At 48.8% G+C, this 12,963-nt stretch overlaps 1 protein-coding gene across 6 annotated transcripts in view; it reads left to right on the top strand.

Annotated features, from left to right (window-relative positions):
• Positions 1–12,963, top strand: part of RRBP1 (ribosome binding protein 1) — a 58,294-nt gene that overhangs the window by 11,152 nt on the left and 34,179 nt on the right. For all 6 annotated transcript variants that reach the window (XM_057529174.1, XM_057529175.1, XM_057529171.1 and 3 more), the window contains exon 2: positions 9,591–11,769. In XM_057529174.1, the coding sequence (XP_057385157.1) occupies positions 9,612–11,769 (2,158 nt within the window). In that variant the 5' untranslated portion in view covers positions 9,591–9,611. The remainder of the gene's footprint in view (positions 1–9,590; positions 11,770–12,963) is intronic.

The raw sequence follows: 12,963 nt of genomic DNA, 5'->3' as shown, positions 1-12,963 counted from the left end.
GAAGAACAGGATGCCAGCAGACACGCCTTCTCTTGAGCACGGTGTTGGCGGTCCTGCCCTGTGCAAAAATTCAAGAGAAGTGAAGCGGAAGATAGAAAGATTGGGAAGAAAGTGTTAGTAGAATTAGGCAAGGTTGCTGGGGCTCGGGGGGAACCACCCTACAGAAATCAATTACATGTCAGTATTACCAGCAACAAACAAAATGAAATTTAAGAGAGACCCCATTTGCAATAGTGTAAAACCCAAAAAACCAAGAAGAAAATAACTCTTTCCCAAAGCGTGTGAGACCCCACAGTGTGTGTTCTCTTCCTCCACCAGGATGCCTGTGCTTTTCTGTTTCAAGGTGGTTCTCATAACCATGTGACCGTGTAAATGAGTGGCCCCTGCCTGATTGGTATTTAGTGGAGCCTTCACACAGCAGATGCTTGGAGCGTGGATGTGCTGAGGTTTGATTGGACACGGTGGGGAGACTACTGATCGTGCTTCCGGGGAGCTTCGTGTCCACTGCAGGAAGCACTCTGCACATCTGAACTACTCGTGGGTGATGTGAGGACTCAGGATTCCTGATCCCTACCTCGGGCGTGTAGTGAGCCCTGTAGGCTCCTCGTAAGCGCTCAGAAGATTTAGGTCTATTTAAGTGCCTACTTTTCCAAAGACTGTTATTTTGGAGAAACACAAAAGCATGTCAATGCTTTGTTTTTTTTCCTTAGCAAAGAAATTGAATCTGAAATGGCCGATGAATAAGCCAAGGCTTAGAATAGAAGACATTTCTATTTTTAGTGTTTTATCTTTCTTTAAAATGAATAGCATTGTTTCTTTGAAGTAGGAAGTCAGTTATTTCCATCCTCTTAAAACATGAAATAAATTATTTCCGAATACTATATCTTTTAGTTACCAGGTTTTCTCTTAGTTTTAAGTTTAAAAAAAAGAAAATAAAAAAAAAGAAGAATTAGAGGTTACACTTAAAATTTTAGATGAGATGACCTGAAAAGTCTCTTCTCTATAAACATTTAGAAATGTTAGATGGAGCTAATAAGCATTCTCTAAAAAGCATAGCTGAGTTTACAAGGTAGTAAAAGATATTACCGAATCCCGTAAGCCAAGGGCGGGGACTGTCTGGGTCCAGAAGTAAGCTGACCCTGCAGTGTGGGTGTCGCGTAGTCCTCCAAAGTCTGGGTCTTGGGTCTTTGGTTTTTATGTCCAGGTGGGAACTGGGTGGGGGGAGTGAGAACCCCACTGACACTCCCATGTAAAACCTGCACTGAAAGGACAGACTAGTGGCCAGGGGAGATGGCATGGGAGCTTATCTGTTTTCTCCTGAGGCGGGGGAGGCAGAGTCTCCTGGGAATATTTAACAGGAGCTGCTGCCTCTAAAAATGTGGCTTTACCTGCTGCCTTCTCTGAAGCCCTCGTTGAAGCAAAGATAAAATAGCTCTTTAGAGACAAGCCTGAAATTCAGCCCAGACAGGGTTGCAACTAAATAAAGTCCCACCAGAGTCACTGTCAGAGGTATAAAAGTAGGTAGTGGAAAACATTAATGGGAAAAAACAACACCAGGGAGAAAACAAGGCGAACTTGAAAAAAAATAGAATAACTCAAAGGACTGATTATAGAGCTGGTTACATTCAGCTGAAGAGACAATTGGTGAAGTGGAACATATGTCCGAGTGGTAGCACAGAGAGATTGAAGTCTAGTTAGGACTTCTACCACAAAGAAACAGGAGCAAGGAAATCACAAAGAACTAAGTGGCCAAGGGCTTTCCAGAACTGGTGAAAAACATGCGAAAGCGCAGTGAGCCTGACTAAGACAGTAAAAATAAATACACATCTAAAGGCATTGGTGAAGGCTTAGAACCCCGAAGATGGATTTTAGAAGTGAGGGGGTATTTTTAAAAGGTATTACAAAGGAATGACAGCTCAACAACATGTTTTTCCATAGTAAGCACACACCCTGCCACGGCTGCCAACCAAAAAAGCCAGAAGACAGATAAAATAATAATCTTCCAAGTGGTGAGAGAAAATAACTGTCAGCACGGAATTCTGTACCCAGTTAATCCATTCATGAAGAGCGAGGGTGGAGGAAAGAAGTCCTTCCAGGGCTGTGAGGACTGAGGATGTAAGAGGAAATTCTTGCTGAAACAAGTAGTCGAGGATGTACTTTGGGGAGACTCAAAAGAAGGCGTGAGGTGCAGGAAGCAGTGGCCAGCAACAGATTGGGAACCATTTGGGTCATTTAACAGGAGTGTCTGGAACTCCGAGCGCCCGCAGGTCGCCCAGGTATGTGTGAGGGAGAGGCGGGTGGAGCACCAAGGCTCCTGGGAAGTGTCAGGTGTGTATGTTAGGAGAACGTAAGGGGAAAAGACATTTTCATTACAGCTTTTAAAAAGAGCGCTTGCACACAGACACACGAAAGAACAGAAAAGTGTAGCTTTCAAACACAGAGGAAAAGATGTCCAGTGGAATGCAAATAAATAACGGGGGGCATAAGCAAAGAAAAAGTATTGTAAATAGGAATAACAAAACAAGGGTATAAATGAGTCCTGTTACATAGGCAGTCACAGTAGATGTTGGTGAACTAACCCTACCAGTTAAAAAGACAAATTGCCATGCTGGTCTGAAAATAAAATCCAGCTATATGCTGTTTTTAAGAGCTCCACTTAAAACATATGAACCCAGAAAGGTTGCAAATGGAGAGCAGAAAATGATTCTAGACCAATGTTAACCCCCCAAAAGTTGGCGTAACTTTTCTTTTTAACTGGAGTATAATTGCCTTACAATGTTGTGTTAGTTTCTGCTGTACAACGAAGTGAATCAGCTATATATATACATATATCCCCCCATCCCATCCATCTAGGTCATCACAGAGCACCGAGCTGAGCTCCCTGTGCTATGCAGCAGGTTCCCACTAGCTGTCTATTTTACACATAGTAGTGTATTCATGTCAAATCAGACATACAATCAGAATGAAGTGGAAAAAATAAAGATCATTATTAGGGATAAAGAGGATCACTTTATAATAGAGGAAAAAATAGTAGGCACTTTATCAGAAAGATGTAACAATTCTGATCTTATATTCACCTAATAAGATGCCCTCCAAATAAAGCACAAATTGACAGATTCCCAGGAGAAACTGATAAATCCATGATCATGGAGTGTTCATGTCAAGAAGTTAGAACAGTATAAACCAATGGAAGTTGGAGGAAGGAGTAATGAAAATTAATTATATAGATTGGATCACAAACCCAAAAGCTGGTTCTGGACTCATCATTGAAATTGAAATAGCAATTAAAAATCAGCTGTCTGCCAAAGGGAACCTTCATACACTGTTGGTGGGAATGTAAATTCGTGCAGGCACTGTTGAAAACAGAACAGTGTGGAGGTTCCTCAAAAAACTAAAAATAGAACTACCATATGACCCAGCACTCCTACTCTTGAGTATATATCTGAAAAAAACAAAAACACTAATTCAGAAATATACATGCACCCCAGTGTTCATAGCAGCATTATTTACAATAGCCAAGACATGGAAACAGCCTAAATGTCCATTGACAGATGAATGGATAAAGAAGATGTGATATATATATTGCATATATATTTATATAGATGTGTATGATGGAATACTACTCAGCCATAAAAAAGAATGAAAATTTGCCATTTGCGACAACATGGGTGAACCTAGAAGGTATTGTGCTAAGTGAAATAAGTCAGACAGAAAGAAAAATACCGTATGATGTCACTTATATGTGGAATCTAAAAAATACAACAAACTAGTGGATATAACAAAAGAGAAGCAGATTCACAGTATAGAGAACAAACTAGTGGTTGCCACTGGGGAGAGGGAAGCGGGGAGGGGCAAGAGATGGGTAGGAGATTAAGAGGCACAAACTATTAGATATAAAATAAGCTACAAGGGTCTATTGTACAACATGGGGAGTATAGCCAATATTTTATAATAACTATAAATGGAGTAGGTTTATACTTTAAAAACCTTTAAAAATTGTGAATCATTGTATTGTACACCTGTAACTTATATAAATACAGCAACTATACTTCAGTTAAAGAAAAATCAGCTCTCTACCCACTCTCCCCCCTCCAAGAACAGATCTCGAAAAACCAGATTCTGACAGTTTTACAGGCAAGTTCTTGTGAACCTACAAAGGATGGAGGAAAAGGGATGCTCTGTAGCTCATCGTATGGGACTGAAGTGACCTTGCTACCAAGACTGCGTAAGAACAGTCTGAGAATGAGCTCTGACTTCCCCCACTTGACAGCCCAGCCACCCGAATCCCACATAAAAATGTGAACAGACCAAATCTAGTGAGGGATTAGAAAAGAAAAGACCCACCGTCAAGAAGTGTTTACAATCAGAACCATCTGTGAGTTAACATTAGAATATATTCTTTTAATTCAATCCAATTCAGATTAAATGTCAGGTGGTAAAGAGAAAGCATTTGCTAAAATTTAATACCCTATTAAAAAAGGAAAGGTAGCTAGGAATATAAGATAGCTTAACCTGATCAAAGGTTTCTACCAAAAGCCTACAGTCAACACAGCATCTAACAGTGAAGGATCAGAAGTGGAGCCTCGGCCGTGAGACCAGCGAGCCCGGAGCCGGCTCTGTGAGACGAGAGAGAAGCGATGGTGTGGCTTAGAAAGCAAGAAATTACTCTCTTCATAGGTGATTTTTCTTGAAGAGAATCCACAAACTCCTGGATTTGACGAGAGTTTAGCATAATATTTAGGTAAACGACACATGCAAAAATGAATAACTTTGCTGGTTGTAGCTAGGAAAAGAAAAAGATATCTTTTTCTAGTACATTTAAAAATAGCAATAACCTTAACAACAACAAAAAAGATGTGTAAGACTTCTATAGAGAAGATCATAAAAGCTCCCTGCAAGTATAAAAGAACGTTGAAATAAGTGGAGTGCTACACGCTCCATTCACCGACAGCTCCCATGGTATACAGCATCGGCTCTCCCCATGTTCACCTGTAAATTCAGTGTGTTTCAAATAAAAGTTCCAGTAGAATTTTTGGAAGGGATGCATAGGCCAAAATGTAGTATTGATGCAGGGCGTAAATAACACGTAGGTGGAACAAAGTGTGAGTCCAGTGAGGGATCCACGTGTACTGCAAACCAGATGGGACAGAGGCGGCTGTGAAAGTCGGGGGGTAGGGGGGATGGACCAGTCCGGAAGGGGCGCTGGGTAACTTAAGCCGTGGGGGAAGCTGACCCTATTTCCTGTCCTATGCCAGAGTAGATCCCAGGTGATTAGAAACCCAACTATGAAAAGTGTTATGAAGTTTGTAGAAGAAAATAAACAGTGAAAGGACTTTTCTCCCAGTGGTTGGAACCTGGGTGGCTGAGAGTCAGGGGTGAAACGGAGGTTTTCCCTCTGTATCAACCCCTTTGTTCCTTTTGCGTCGTTGCCTTTCTCCAACACAACTGAGTAATTATTTAGATTTAGAGGATAGCAACAGATTTTTCCTTAAAAAAAGAAAAAGGAAACAGGTTCTCTTTGACTCTGGGGTGGTAGCAATGAAACAAGAAAACACTGTAAAACAAAACAGTGAAACAATTTTTCAAACCAAATTGGTTGAAAAAGAAACCACAGACTTGGATACAAATGGTTAATATCCAAATGTGTAAAGGACACCTACAAATGAGAGAAAAAGACAACCCTTTAGAAAATGGGCCAAGGGTATGAGCAGACAACGTCGTGGAAGCAGCGTGAAGGGCTGCTCACCATGGGAGGCACATGGGGACGCATCCGGGTGTGAGCGCAGGAGGAGATGGTGCGGGACGCGGAGGGCGGGGCTCGCGGCACTGCCCTGGGGGAGCAGCCCTGGGCCCCGCGGTGTGTCCTAGAGGATGAAATGCTGCCCGGTGATGCCCGCAGTGGTGTCTCACGCAGCCCTCACCGTAGCGATGCTGGACATGTGTAAGCACACACGCACGCGTGTGGAAGTGGTGGCATTCTGAGTGTTGGTTCTCTCTGGAGAGAAGGATGAGATACTACATATATGTGTCTCAAGTAAATGGGGAAAGATGTTTGGATTTGCTAAACCTGGGTGGTAGGTAAATGGGCGTTCACGGTATTTTTCTTAATCTTCCGTATATTTGAAATATTTCATAATATTTACAAAAACAAGGAGACAGTGATCCTGATGCAGCCGTATCTGCTAGTGTCTCCATTTTATCGTCGTTGTGTTTTACATTGTGCCTTCCTGGTAAGTCACCTAACGCCCAGGAAGTGGGGCTTGGGCTCAGTCGGGAGGCTTCGTCTCGCACCCCTGCCATGGCTTCTCCAAGTGGCCCCCGAGGAGCAGCTGGAGAGTGATGAGACCCTGCCCCAGGGGTGCTGTTGAGGGGCCTTTTCACAAAACGTCCCCAGATCCCCATTGCCAAGTTGGACTGAACTGGCCAGACTGGACAAGCCAGGTCGGGCCACACGAATCAGCAAATGTAGTCCGTGCCTGGGGCGTCCACTTAACTTCTGTTCCCGAGTCCTTACTCCCAGGAACAGAGGAAAGCCATTCTCTCAGGAGCCCCGAGGTGGCCCCGGGGGTGTCAGCTGGCCAAGCCTGGGAGTGGTCCCCGAGCCTCTGGGCAGTCTCCTGCTCCTTGCCCTGGCGGGCCTTCACCTTTCTGCTTTGCATTCTAAGCAGACTGGCCATAGTAAATAAGAGTGCACATTTCATAGACGTTTCCGGGATTGACAGAGTGCAGGTTCTTTGTGGTCAGCCCACACAGGATGCGGTGGCACGGTTGGCCGGATTCTTTGCCCTCCTGGGCACGGCCCTTGGGAAAACCCTGCGGGAGATCCCTGCTGGGGGCCTTTTACCATGGTGGGGATTTCAGAAGCGAAGCGCCGGAAGGCTGACCTTGAAGGCTGACCTTGAGAGTGTCCTTGGAGGCATTGCTGGCTTTGCTGTGCCTGTGAGCACGGGCGGTACTCCCGCCCCTCGAGCAGGAGCCGACTCTGCGGGGCAGCGGGAAGGCGGCTTCCACCTCGACTTCTTGGCTGTCCATGGTGATGGTGATGTGTCCTGAGCCTTCACTGTTTCACTGAGTTACCACAACTCTAGGGCTTTTCATTTTCCTGTGAAAGCGTCCTTTCAAAGAAACTCTTACTCAGGAGTTAGTGGCGGGGATGCAGTTTCTTTCTGGAGCAGTGGTCCTGCAGAGTTGGGAAGACACATCTGTGATGGACTCAGACGTCCGTCTGTCCACTGCGGAGGGAGATGCTCTCCCAGCTGGCTTTTCTCCACTCTGTGCCCCTGACAGAGAATATATTTTTGTATCCCGTGTTTGCCTAACTTGAGAGTCAAAGCTGACTTTTCAACCGTGGCTTTTCTAACCAAACCACACGTCTGCAGAGCCCACGGTGGGGGGCAGGCACCCATCGTGGGGGCTGGTGGCCCTGGGGCTCCAGGGGGCCCGCCCTCCAGGGCTTGTTGGGGATGCCACCCGGGGCTTACGGACCCGCAGCCGGGGTGACCCGGGCCCCTGGCATGGTGCTGCCTCTGGATAAGGGGTGTTTCAAAGGATTTTTATATCCATTCTTTTTCAGATTCTTTTCCCATGTAGGTCGTTACAGAGCATTGAGTAGAGTTCCCTGTGCTGTACAGAAGGTCAAAGGGTTTTTGTCATCTGAGTAGGATGGATATAGTGGTTATGGTGTTGCTTTGTACCTGAAACGTGAAGTTCTGAGGGGTGCTTGTGAGGACCCGGAGTTTCGGTTGGTGGACGCCCTCCAAGCAGCGGGGTTAGAACGGGGCCTGGAACGTTCCAGCTTCCTGCCCCTGTCCTCCCGCCCACGGGACCCCCCTCCAGGCCTTTTGCACACTCGGCTGCGAGGATCCCGAAGGGCTCGTGTGGGGTGGCCTCTCCCGACTGCCATGTGTGAGGGGCCCTGGCTGTGCATCTCGATGCCAGAACCCATGGCCTAGGGTCAGAGCCCGCTCCAGGAGTCCACCTCGGGCCTGAGGAGTGGAATGTGGAGCTTGGCCTGGAGCTGCAGGCCTGGCGACAGTCTGGGTGAAGTAAGTGTCACAGCCACAGCTGAGGGACTTACCATCGTGGAGAGCAGAGCGCGTTCCACCCTCTTCCGCAAGGGTTTTGTAGAAGGACGGCGAGACTGTGCATTTGTTCTAGAGCACAATGCTGAACCATTTACAACAGTCTTTCTGCTCAGTCCCTCCTTTCAAATGCCCTCATGTCAAAATTTGGATTTCACGACTGTTGTTTAGATACCTCCACTGCCACTGGAAGAGGAATCTCAACTTTTAAGCCACCGAGAAGCCTGGGCCCAGCCTATCCCGGCTCTGGGGACCCGGGGGCCGTTCAGCTCTCCCCCTTTCTGCCTTCCTCCCCCACCTCTCACCATTGCGTTCCCTTCTCAGGTCCACTGCTGGTCCTCCTGGGGGAGCTGTTTCTCACTCCCCAGTTCAGGGGACTGGAATGTGATTGTAGTAGCATCAAAATTAGTTGATAAAAGTTGAATGTATCCAAGAAATGAACCTGTTGGAGTTTCTCACTGAAGTCAGATTTAGCCTGGCTGACAGCTGATGGGTGTGGACCTGGCCACCTCTGACCCTATGGACTTTGGTCCCCGGCCAGCAAGAAGGGGTGGTTCATCCTCTCGGTTGGGAGTGTGTCATCAGGCAAAGGGTCCCCTCCCCAGGGCGAGGAGTGGACCTGGTGGCACTGTCCTCCTCTCTCTTTGCAGCCTCTGGATGTGAAATTCCAAACCTGGAGTCTTACTTGGTCGGCTTCCCAAGACTGATATTTCCTGTTTCCTAATGTGCAAGTTTGCAGGTTGCATAGCTCTTCGGAGCTATCACTGGTTAAAGGCCATTTTTCCTCACCAAATTTTGATCACCTTTCCGGATTGTAATGCATAGGTTCTCATCTTTGGCCCTGGGTAGTTGTGTTTATCAGCACTGGAGGAAATGGAGGCAGCAGAGTCAGATGGCTCGCGAGGGCCTGCTGGCCTGGACGCTGTGGCTGAGAGCCGGCAGCCGTGTTTGGTTTGACTCACATGGTATTTTTAAAATCAGTCAACTTCACGTTAAGGAAAAAAAAAATTCTGTCCTAATGTGAGAAAGCAAAAGATCTCTCAACACAGTGCCCGCATGTCTACAGTAATCAGCTGTGGCTGGGCGTCACCTGGCCCTAATGTAGTGGGACAGTTTGCCACAGTCCTCACTACTCCCAATTGTCTCACACCTGGCCGGTGCTTGTGCTCATGTGTATCTTTGACCCCTGCGGTGGGGAACATCGTGAACTGGGATCACGGCATCTGAGTCTCCTGGGTGTTACGTGCCCTGGTTATAGAGCTCCTCGCTGCCGTCTCTCCATGGCTTCGTATGTCCCGGCACTAATGGAATATCTTATGTAAGAGTTGCTCACTTCTGAAGGGGGCGGGGAGAATGGGTGACGTCGGAGATGGCCTGAGTTTGTTTCTTCCTTCACTTTATCAGTCTGAAGAATTAGTGAAACCGTAAGTCAGGTGTTGGGGGTAGGGGTGGCGATTGTTGAATACCTCAGTTTCTACAAAAAGTAATTGACACGTGTGTATTTGGCAGGTGAAAGGAAAGCAAGCCAGGATGGATATTTACGACACCCAGACCTTGGGGGTTGTGGTCTTTGGTGGATTCATGGTTGTTTCCGCCATCGGCATCTTCCTGGTGTCGACGTTCTCCATGAAGGAGACGTCGTATGAAGAAGCTCTAGCCAACCAGCGCAAGGAGATGGCGAAGACTCACCACCAGAAAGTGGAGAAGAAAAAGAAGGAGAAAACAGTGGAGAAGAAAGGAAAGACCAAGAAAAAGGACGAGAAACCCAACGGGAAGATACCTGACCATGAGCCAGGCCCCAACGTGACCATCCTCCCCAAGGACCCAGTGCGGGCGCCTGCAGTGGCGGTGGCTCCAACCCCAGTCCCGTCCCCCGTGGTCATTCCCCCTGTAGCCACGGTACCAGCCATGCCCCAGGAGAAGCCGGCTTCTTCCCCTAAGGACAAAAAGAAGAAGGAGAAAAAAGTGGCAAAGGTGGAACCAGCAGTCAGTTCTGTAGTAAATTCCATCCAGGTTCTTGCCTCAAAGGCTGCCATTTTGGAAGCCGCTCCCAAGGAGGTCCCTATGGTGGTTGTGTCCCCAGTGGGTGCCAAGGGCAGTGCCTCTGCCACCAGTGCTGTGCAGGGCAAGAAGGCAGAGGGGGCCCCCAACCAGGGCAAGAAGGCAGAGGGGGCCCCCAACCAGGGCAAGAAGGCAGAGGGGGCCCCCAACCAGGGCAAGAAGGGAGAGGGGGCCCCCAACCAGGGCAAGAAGGCAGAGGGGGCCCCCAACCAGGGCAAGAAGGGAGAGGGGGCCCCCAACCAGGGCAAGAAGGCAGAGGGGGTCCCCAACCAGGGCAAGAAGGCAGAGGGGGCCCCCAACCAGGGCAAGAAGGCAGAAGGGGCCCCCAACCAGGGCAAGAAGGGAGAGGGGGCCCAGAACCAGGGCAAGAAGGGAGAGGGGGCCCCCAACCAGGGCAAGAAGGCAGAGGGGGCCCAGAACCAGGGCAAGAAGGGAGAGGGGGCCCCCAACCAGGGCAAGAAGGCAGAGGGGACCCCCAACCAGGGCAAGAAGACAGAGGGGGCCCAGAATCAGGGCAAGAAGGCAGAGGGGGCCCAGAATCAGGGAAAGAAGGCAGAAGAGACCCAGAATCAGGGCAAGAAGGCAGAAGGGACCCCCAACCAAGGCAAGAAGACACAGGGGGCCCAGAATCAGGGCAAGAAGGCAGAAGGGGCCTCCAACCAGGGAAAGAAGGCAGAAGGGGCCCAGAACCAGGGCAAGAAGGCAGAGGGGACCCCCAACCAAGGCAAGAAGGCAGAAGGGGCCTCCAACCAGGGAAAGAAGGCAGAAGGGGCCTCCAACCAGGGCAAGAAGGCAGAGGGGGCCCAGAACCAGGGCAAGAAGGCAGAGGGGACCCCCAACCAGGGCAAGAAGGCAGAAGGGGCCTCCAACCAGGGCAAGAAGGCAGAAGGGGCCTCCAACCAGGGCAAGAAGGCAGAGGGGCCCCAGAACCAGGGCAAGAAGGCAGAGGGGGCCCAGAATCAGGGCAAAAAAGCCGAGGGGGCCCAGAATCAGGGCAAAAAGGCAGAGGGAGTTCAGAATCAGGGCAAAAAGGAGGAGGGTACCCCAAACCAGGGCAGAAAGGTAGAGGGGAGCCCCAATCAGGGCAAAAAGGTAGAAGTGGTTCAGAACCAGAGTAAAAAGGCAGAGGGAACCCCCAACCAGGGCAAGAAGGCAGATGGGACCCCCAACCAGGGCAAGAAGGCAGAAGGGGCCTCCAACCAGGGGAAGAAGGCAGAGGGGACTCCCAACCAGGGGAAGAAGGCAGAAGGGGCCTCCAACCAGGGCAAGAAGGCAGAGGGGACCCCCAACCAGGGCAGGAAAGCAGAGGGGGGCCAGAATCAGGGCAAAAAGGCAGATTCGGTTGCTAATCAGGGCACAAAGGCGGAGGGTGTTGCAAACCAGGGGAAAAAAGCAGAAGGGGCCCCCAATCAAGGCAAAAAGGCAGAGGGAAACTTGAACCAGGGCAGAAAGTCAGAAGGGTCCCCCAACCAGGGCAAAAAGGTGGATGCATCTGCCAATCAGGGTAAAAAGGCAGAGTCAGCTCCTATCCAGGGCAAAAATGCAGATATGGTCCAGAGCCAGGAGGCACCAAAGCAAGAGGCTCCTGCGAAGAAGAAGTCTGGGTCTAAGAAGAAAGGTGAGCCTGGTGAGTAGCTTTGATTTCTTTATGAATTTGGAGGGAAAAGCTGTCTTTAAGTGGCTTATGGATTCCCTTTGGGGAAGCCATCTGTATCAGTCAGCTATCGCCACATGGCTGCATAACAAACATCCCAGAATTCAGGGTCTTACAGTGTCAGTCGTTTATTTCTGCTCATGTTTCTGTTGACTTGGCTGGAGGTTGACTGGTTGGGGTTATCTTGGCTGGTGGCTCTGCTTCATGCTGCAGTTTAACTGGTTCAGCTCCTGCTGCAGGTTGAACATAGGTCTCTTCTACGTGTTTCTTCTGGGGCCCTGGCCGAGGCATCAGTGGCTCTCGAGGGCAGAGGCCCTCCCACGGTTGTGGCAGAGCTGTGACAGGGCACTGCTCAAACCAGCATCCTGTTGGCCAGAGCAGGCCATGAGACTGATCCTGAGTCAAGGGGCAGGAAGTCTACTGTCCCCGGTGGGAGGGACTGCGGAGTGACCTGGGAAAAGGTGTGAGTTGAGGAGAGGTGAGGGTTAGGAGCCGTGACTCCATCCACCACCCAGTCTAGGACAGTTCCGTGTCTTGCAGTCTTTCTCAAACGTCTGGCTGCGTCAGCCTGTTCTGCGTTCTTACCTCGCCTGGTGTTTTAGCATAGCTTTGTTCTTTTCTAGATGTTTGTTGCATGAATAGCAGTAGGATGACGTTTCTGAGAAACAATGGCATCCACACCCCTGCCTCCCAGTTTTCCCTCTTCGCTACCCCCCCACGCCCTTTATGTAATGGAGCATTAATAGAACATTAAAATAGATATTATGTATCAGATACATATATTAGATAATGTAGAACATGAATTTCCGTTATCTTTTTAGTACGGATTACTGTAGAAATTGGGCCCATGAGTTCCTCTTTCATATTCATCACTCACTTGATACAATAGTCTGATGTTTTCTTTCTCTGTCCCTCCCTTTCTCTCTCTCTCTCTCTCTCTCTTCTTCTCTTTCTCTCTAGATTTCTTTCTTTCTTAGATTAGCCATTAGTTGATTTGGAAAATTAATTGCATTTGTCTCGGTGAGGTACATTAAGGGCTTTGAAACGTTTGGACCTGTGCCCGGTAGGCAGGGCCCTACGTTTGTCCCTCTGTGAAGCTGTATCCGCTTTGCTGTTTCCTCCGCCCCAACTTCTGGGGGTGTATTTACTCAGGCGACACTCGTCCCA

Source organism: Balaenoptera acutorostrata, chromosome 15 (genome assembly GCF_949987535.1).
Source record: "Balaenoptera acutorostrata chromosome 15, mBalAcu1.1, whole genome shotgun sequence".
Classification (NCBI taxonomy): domain Eukaryota; kingdom Metazoa; phylum Chordata; class Mammalia; order Artiodactyla; family Balaenopteridae; genus Balaenoptera; species Balaenoptera acutorostrata.
The sequence above is the reverse complement of the archived record's forward strand: the minus strand, read 5'-3'. Positions and strand labels throughout refer to the sequence as shown.